The 8,673-nt window shown below is 47.7% G+C and overlaps 1 protein-coding gene across 3 annotated transcripts in view; it reads right to left on the bottom strand.

Moving 5' to 3' along the window:
* Positions 1-283: 283 nt before the first annotated feature.
* The window catches only part of CBLC (Cbl proto-oncogene C), a 195,336-nt gene continuing 186,946 nt past the window's right edge, over positions 284-8,673 (bottom strand). For all 3 annotated transcript variants that reach the window (XM_069201446.1, XM_069201448.1, XM_069201447.1), the window contains one exon: positions 284-6,844. In XM_069201446.1, coding sequence (XP_069057547.1) covers positions 6,666-6,844 — 179 coding nt within the window. In that variant the 3' untranslated portion in view covers positions 284-6,665. The remainder of the gene's footprint in view (positions 6,845-8,673) is intronic.

Here is an 8,673-nt window from a genome sequence, read left to right as displayed (position 1 = left end):
CAAGAGTTTAATGTGAGCAAAGGCGGGAACAGTCGATGGGGTAAACGATCTCATTGCAGTATAAAGTGGGGGCACCAAGGCGGGGCTCGCTCGGTGCAGGTATCCCCCACCTGCCCCACCCTGCACCCCTGCCATCCATCACTGGAGCTACGGATTCACGCAAAGCGAGGCACTGACACTGAGTGAGTGATGGAGGGGGAGCTGTCCCAGGAGGACGCGGTGGAGACGGTGGGAGGGGAGACGAGACACGAGAGAGAGAGAGGAAAGACACAGAGAGACCGGCTTCAGTTTTAATAACAATTATTTATTTACTGAAAACCCCAGAAAAATAAATCAACTTTACATAGTGAAAAATATATTATCTTTAAATGGAACAGGTAATCACAGGCTTGTTCTGCTGGGGCACGGCAGGTGCTTGAGGTATGAGGCTGTGGGGTGAGGCCAGCTCACCCCTGAACCCGGGCTCCTTGCGGAGAGCTTCAGAGGGCGGGGGCCCAGGGCGCGGGCGGGAGGGGCCCTCTCCGCACCCTGCACCCCTCCCCTCTGCCCACACACACCCCAACACCTGTTGCCCCGAACTGCAGGGCTGATGGGTGTAGTACAAAGAGACAACAGCTATAAAGTGTGGAATTATTGCACAAGTCAAAAGTAGGGCCCTGGACTCTACAGCATCCTGACATCACTAAGCGCTGTGCGCAGCCTGCGCGTAGCGCCCCGAAGCCAGCACGCTACCATGAAGATTGCCAGCACTTAACATGGACTCCACCTGGCACTTTACTCTCACTGCCCTCCTGCGGGAGCGGCCTGAGGCACACCAGGAGGTAGAAAGGTCGTGGGTGCAGGCGGGGCAAGTCGTGCCACGTGCAACCGAAGGCCAGTGAGTGCCTCGAAGCCTCTGGCTCCAAGGATCTTTAGCTGTTTCTGACGGTTTATTAATGAGGCCTTTCACAGGAAGTGCACAGTGTCACGTGACAGGAAGCAGGGAGTGTTCCTCTAGAGCACTCCTTCTTGTTTGTTTGTCCGCATAGATTAAGAACATGGTGCAACCAGTATAGTGCTTAATAAGTGTGTCTGCCTGCAGCAGACGTGTGGTGCAAACAGTGCCGTTAAACTTATCGTCTGCCTAAAGCTTCCGGCAGCAGATAGACCTACCCTCGCCTTTCTTTGGTAGATAGACCTACCTCGCCTTTCTTTGGTAGATAGACCTACCTCGCCTTCCTTTGGTAGATAGACCTACCTCGCCTTTCTTTGGTAGATAGACCTACCTTGCCTTCCTTTGGTAGATAGACCTACCTTGCCTTCCTTTGGTAGATAGACCTACCTTGCCTTCCTTTGGTAGATAGACCTACCTCGCCTTCCTTTGGTAGATAGACCTACCTCGCCTTTCTTTGGTAGATAGACCTACCCTCGCCTTTCTTTGGTAGATAGACCTACCTCGCCTTTCTTTGGTAGATAGACCTACCTCGCCTCCCTTTGGTAGATAGACCTACCCTCGCCTTTCTTTGGTAGATAGACCTACCCTCGCCTTTCTTTGGTAGATAGACCTACCTCGCCTTTCTTTGGTAGATAGACCTACCTTGCCTTCCTTTGGTAGATAGACCTACCTTGCCTTTCTTTGGTAGATAGACCTACCTCGCCTTCCTTTGGTAGATAGACCTACATCGCCTTCCTTTGGTAGATTGACCTACCTCGCCTTTCTTTGGTTGATAGACCTACTCTTCGCTTTCTTTGGTAGATAGACCTACCTCGCCTTTCTTTGGTAGATAGACCTACCTTGCCTTCCTTTGGTAGATAGACCTACCCTCGCCTTTCTTTGGTAGATAGACCTACCCTCGCCTTTCTTTGGTAGATAGACCTACCTCGCCTTTCTTTGGTAGATAGACCTACCTCGCCTTTCTTTGGTAGATAGACCTACCTTGCCTTCCTTTGGTAGATAGACCTACCTTGCCTTCCTTTGGTAGATTGACCTACTCTTCGCTTTCTTTGGTAGATAGACCTACCTTGCCTTCCTTTGGTAGATAGACCTACATCGCCTTCCTTTGGTAGATTGACCTACCTCGCCTTTCTTTGGTTGATAGACCTACTCTTCGCTTTCTTTGGTAGATAGACCTACCTCGCCTTTCTTTGGTAGATAGACCTACCTCGCCTTCCTTTGGTAGATAGACCTACATCGCCTTTCTTTGGTAGATAGACCTACCTCGCCTTTCTTTGGTAGATAGACCTACCCTCGCCTTCCTTTGGTAGATAGAACTACCTCGCCTTTCTTTCGTTGATAGACCTACTCTTCCCTTTCTTTGGTAGATAGACCTACCTCGCCTTCCTTTGGTAGATAGAACTACCCTTGCCTTTCTTTGGTTGATAGACCTACTCTTGCCTTTCTTTGGTTGATAGACCTACTCTTGCCTTTCTTTGGTAGATAGACCTACCTCGCCTTTTTTTTGGTAGATAGACCTACCTCGCCTTTCTTTGGTAGATAGATCTATCCTCGCCTTTCTTTGGTAGATAGATCTATCCTCGCCTTTCTTTAGTTGATAGACTTACCCTCACCCTTCTTTGGTTGTGTTGTGAAGTTAATATTCACCCTTTACTCTTCTGCTCGGTGAAAGGTATTAAGAAGACAGAAATCTTCGAGGATAGTGATGGGGAATGGTGTAAGAGCCTGATTTGGATATTGGTGGATACTTTACTCCATCACAATGGTGACGGATATCCTCTCCACCGAATTCCACAGGATATAATGGGATTGATATTTTGGTGGATGGGAAATCTATCACTGTTATGATAGAGTAACCCCTTCGCCAAGGTCATAATCAGGCCCTAAATCAGGGCTGTCTTTGAGTCCCTCGTTGTTTTTATTATAAGTGCAAGATTTGCAACAAGCATTGGCACATTTTCACAGTTTTCCTCACTACATGGGTTCCGACATCTTCATATTTGAATGGATGCAGATGACATGATCCTTTTCGACCGTACTCCAATAGTCCTCCGATGTAGTTTGGAAGAAATGTATCACTATACGATTGAACAATTTGTGAAGGTTAATGTTTTAAAAAGTAAGGTTGTAGTTTATAAAGGGAGGAGGAAGTTTATTCTCTTTTCATGACTTTTGGGTCATGAAAGACCAGAAAGTGTTAAAACTTAGAGCTGTTTACAGTTTGGCTGACATGTTCTCCATAAAGCATTGTAGAGTACTGTGCCTCCTAATCTGATGGTCTCCCTGCTCTTTTAGAGTGAGGGTAGGAGGTGTGGGAAGTCCACCTGCTCTATTTAGAGCAGGGCGGACCACTATGTTTCTGGTGGCAATCAGGCTGTCTGTCTAAGCACCTCCAGCATATTTAGAGCAGATAGTTCAATGTTCATTTCTTCCTGTTTGGAACCAGCAGAAAAGCCTGGCTCTACCGAACCCTGGGACAAAATTCCCTTGGTGTCTGCACCATTATTTTATTTATATTTCACAAAGTAACTCTTGATTCAGGAGCTTGTTTTTGAAAAAACAAAAAAGTTTGCCTTGAGCCACATGAAAGATGGCGGCCTGCATCAAACTCACAGTCACTTTAGAGACTCCTCCATGATGGTTCATCTGACGGCGCAGAGATCTTGACCAGGCAGACAGAGAACTCCACACCAAGGCACATGCCACCACAGCGCTGGTGCAACGAAGTGCAGCCCACAGAAATCTATCGGGAAGATTTACAAACATTTTGTGCTGGTTACAAAAGTGATGCTAACCAGCCCAAAAATATTTTTTTCCTAATTTACTTTCCAGTGTAAAACTTGTTTTGCTCTGGAAAGTACCCTAAAAGTAATGCAAAGCAGCACAAAGCACTGCTTTGCGTTACTTAGCTCCAAGGGGATGTTACGTGGGTGGTGCATGGGCGTTCCCCTAATGCACACAGTGTAGTACGTCACAGTGGACCCTGGATGCAGTTCACGCACGGACCAGTGCAGATATACTATCCTTTGGCGGGACTTTGGCATGTTAGTAGCACACCCTCTACAAGCGTCCACTCCACATCTGTGTTGCACCTGCCATTATATAGGTCCTAGGAGGAGGGAGAAGTGCTGAGTGCGGTGATGTCATTTCTGGTGCTGATGGGTGATGGGAAATGAAGTCCTCTTGCTTGGCTTCTTCTTTTAAAGATAGTGTTTGCGGGAAAACAAGTAATGTCACTTCCCGTCCAGGTGGATGATGGAAATTCAGCAATGTCACTTCCTGTGCAGGTGGACAAGGCTGAAGGCACCTTCAAGGGAATAGCAGAGTCTACAGACACCTCCAATGGAATGAATGAGTCAACAGACACCTGGCATGGAATGGACAACTCTACAGACACCTCCCATGGAAAGGATGAATCTACAGACACGTTCCAGGGAATGGTGGAATCTACATGTACCTCTGAGGGAATGGAAGAGTCTTCGTGAATGACCGAGCCTACAGACACCTCCTATGGAATGGACAAATCTACAGACATCTTTCAGAGAATGGCAGAGTCTACATGTATGTCACCCAAATTGGACGAGTCTGCAGACACCTTCCAAGGAATGCACAACTCTATAGACACCTTCTAGGGAATGGACGAGCCTACAGACACCTTTCATGGAATAGATCAGTCTACAGACACCTTCCAAGGAATAGATGATTCTACAGACACGCCCCATGTAATGGACAAGTCTAAAACACTTCCAGGGGACTAGTTGAGCCTACAGACACCTCTTATGAACTGGGTAAATCTACAGACACCTTCCAGGGGATGGCAGAGCATACAGACTAAATCCAAGGAATAGAATAGTGTGGTATGGTCTAAAAACACTTTCCAGTGGTTGGCTTAACGTAAAGACTGTTCTCAAGAATAGGCATCATCTACAAACCTTGTGCAGAATTCCCATGGAACAGGAGGATCTACGGAACACTGTTGGGGATAGTTCAGCGTATGGTTGCATCTCTGGGATATGATACTATACAGACACACCAGAGAACATAGCAGTTCCTAGCTAAGCTGCATTTGCAATGGGTGGTCAACCACAGACGCTCTGTGGCTGCTTCATGTTGTGCGTCCCGCAACCATTTCCCATGAGAGAGCTCCTCACTGATTTGTCTTCTAGGTGATAAAGTCTTCCTTCACTACTGCGTGCACTGCGGGTGCTAAGCTGTGAAGGAGTGTGGGGCTCCAGTTATCCTTACAAGCAATGGCCTCCAAACACACAGGAGAACAGCTCTTCCCCAAGAGATGAGGACATGATGGAAAGGTGTCAAATCTAGCACTTCATCTTAATGTCACAGCGAAAGAACATCCTTTTCAGCATGTGGTGCCACCACTAACACCAATCCTCAGATGTACTATGTTTTTTTACGTGAAGCAGAGCATCATCGGCATTTGCTGCATTGTGTTCTGCAAGAAGGAAAACACAGCAGAGAGCAATACCTACAGGATGTGCCTGCAGCTTGTGTCATCTTTTACAAAGCCACGCAAACAACGGCGCAGTGCGTGATGCGCTCCCTCGCACCACGGTGTCTGCTATTGGTTTGTCATTCACCCCTACCCTACCAGTACAAACTCCTGTGCACAGACAAACTTAGAAAGTTCCCTTGCACCCAATGTGTCCTGCACCTGCTTCAAGGAGACATTAGACTCTGATGCAAAACCAAGCCTAATTGCCTTAGTAGATCTGGATTTGTCTGAAAACCTACAGTTGTTTGTGCCGATCTGGCCCTGGCGGTAAGTGGCACACAGTGTTTTTCGTGATGTGAGAAGTGGACCTTTCCTAGTTAATAGCAAGTGACACTTTGCTTCTCTTTGCGTCAAGCTGGCACCGGCACAAAGCATTAGTATCTCTGGGCCTAAATTACAATGGGTCCTAGTGGACAAAATAATTACAGTTTAGGGGAAATTACAGCACAGATGCAAAAAAGAGGAAAATACAACTATGAATGATGAACACAACAGTAAGATCTTGAAAGGATATGTCTCACCCATTTTGTGTTCTGGCCCATAAATTCCTCCAATCATTGGTGACGTTCTAAACATCCAGCTGTTAAAACTGCACCAATATGGTCAGTCTTCAAGTGGGTGCCTATATGTCTAAGACCTCAGACATCAACTGTCTAAGCTTGATGTGGCTAGAAATGTCCCTAATCCCAACTCTTAGACTGAGAGGACATTGATAACAAGTTTTACAATCTTCTCAGAGGAATACAACTCCCACAAACTCCATGATATGGTTAACAGGTCACCTGTTGATTGATTCTAGAAAGAGTGAGCTGTCTAGATCATGCACCAGTCTCTTCCGCTTTGTATCTCCATTCAGATTTCCAGAGGAAGCACTCAACCAAGACTTAAGCATCCTTATGCGGGGAATGAGGGAAGGGGTGGACTCAGGGGGGAGGCTTCGCCTCAGATGGCGCTATGTGGTCACCAAAATGCAGTCCAGTCAATGACCCAATTTTGGAGTCTTTGTGGACAGTAATTCTCTTCAAGGGCTAGGTAATACTCCAAAGCGAAAGGTGGAAAGTGAAGCCCAACCTCCAATGAATGTTGGTCAAGTCACAGGGGTGGAGTCTGGGTCTAGAAAGACCTTGGTCCTTCAGATGCATGACTGTCTGTGGACTGGGTGGACCAGAATTCCTGAGATGAAAGATGGCTTCTGAGTCAAACTCTGCAGGAGGCGATCTATGAGCGCTGAAAGGAATCCAGGATTTCATGAACCAGGTCGATGTCATCCGGTGCAATGGTGAGGGCTCTGGAGATGTGCTCCTGGGGGTATCCTTCAAAGCAGAGCTGGTGAAACAGCAGATTAGTGAAGAGTTCTGGGGAAGGCCAGCTCTCCGTCTGACCCAGGACGCCTTGATCTAAAACATAATGACACAGGATTTAGCTGAAGCTTTTCACAATAAAAAGAACTTCTGAGTGTTGTGTTTGCAGAGTCTAAAATCTGAAACTGATGCAATATGACCATTAAGCAACATTGATATATGGATCGTAACAAGGACAGTGACTCACCTGTAATCTCTTATTTTATGCAACATAAATACATGTCTTAAGTACACAACTGCAAAGCTTCTTGGAGCTATGAAAGCTACACTGAACCAAGAGCTAAAATGCAAACTTGGAATATCACTTCTGAGAGTTAGTTGCAGTAGTAACTCCGACTGTCTCTTTTAGTGGGTTTTAGGAACATCCACCACCTAGACCCTTATTATGCACGACCCAGCAGATACCATTCTAAGACATTACAACTTACCTGGTAGCTCTGGACATGGAATTATTGGATCTGCAAAGTCCAGGCCCAGTAATTTGAGGACCGGTGATACTGGACTTGTTTATGGTCCTGCAGGAACTACAGGCAGCTTCAGTGTCCAGCCTCCATCTTTCCTGTACCTTCTCAATAATGAGGGGAGCTCCACACTTTCACCCCAGCTCTCACCTCACCTGCTCTGACCTTCACCTGCACCTCTACCCCCGCTATGTAGGGCTCAAACAGGCTCTACGTCCAGTTACTGTCTTCTCCAAGCAGATGGTAAGTGTATATGGAATCTGGCCTATTATTTTCCTCAGACTGTGGAAAAGCACATGGAATTACAAGCAGTATTCCTTGTAGTTTATGTGATTCCACTCTTCAGGAAAAATAACTTGCCTGTGGCCAATATCCGGGAAACCAGCCATCAGAATTCCAGCAGAAAGATATGGAAAACTATGACTAAAGCTCCTGGTGGAAGGTCAGGAAAAACATCTGAGAGGCCTCTGGATGCACAGCAGGTCATACCTTGCGCTTCTCTAGTCCATTAGTTTCATTTCTTGCACATACACTTGTGTCACACCTCTTGTGGGAGGCCGCTGGGCACCAGGGCTACTAGACCTCAGAGCCAACGGGCCTCAGGGCCTACTAAGGATATTGGACCTCCGGAGCTCCTGAGGCTACTAGTCCTCAGGGGCTACCAAGACTACTGGGCCTCAGAGTCCTAGTGAATGGGGTAGGAGCCAGCCTGAGCCACCACCACCTGCCAGGGCTCTCTCCAATAGATGCAGTCATAAAGAGAGATGCAGTTGCCAGCCTGAGCTACCACCGCCTGCCAGGGCTCTCTTGAGTAGACAGAGTCCTAGTGAATGGGGAAAGAGCCAGCCTGAGCTACCACCACCTGCCAGGGCTCTCTTGAGTAGACAGAGTCCCAGTGAATGGGGTAGGAGCCAGCCTGAGCTACCACCACCTGCCAGGGCTCTCTCCAATAGATGCAGTCCTAAAGAGAGATGCAGTTGCCAGCCTGAGCTACCACCGAATGCCAGGGCTCTCTCCAATAGATGCAGTCCTAAAGAGAGATGCAGTTGCCAGCCTGAGCTACCACCGCCTGCCAGGGCTCTCTCCAATAGATGCAGTCCTAAAGAGAGATGCAGATGCCAGCCTGAGCTACCACCGCCTGCCAGGGCTCTCTCCAATAGATGCAGTCCTAAAGAGAGATGCAGTTGCCAGCCTGAGCTACCATCGCCTGCCAAGGCTCTCTCTAGGAGATACAGGCCTAGTGAATGGGGTAGGAGCAAGCCTGAGCTACCACCACCTGCCAGGGCTCTCTCCGATAGATGCAGTCCTAAAGAGAGATGCAGTTGACAGCCCGAGCTACCATCGCCTGCCAAGGCTCTCTTGAGTAGACAGAGTCCTAGTGAATGGGGTAGGAGCCAGCCTGAG

Source organism: Pleurodeles waltl, chromosome 7, assembly GCF_031143425.1.
Source record: "Pleurodeles waltl isolate 20211129_DDA chromosome 7, aPleWal1.hap1.20221129, whole genome shotgun sequence".
NCBI lineage: Eukaryota > Metazoa > Chordata > Amphibia > Caudata > Salamandridae > Pleurodeles > Pleurodeles waltl.
Note: the sequence above shows the minus strand (reverse complement) of the source record. Positions and strands in the feature narration are given on the sequence as shown.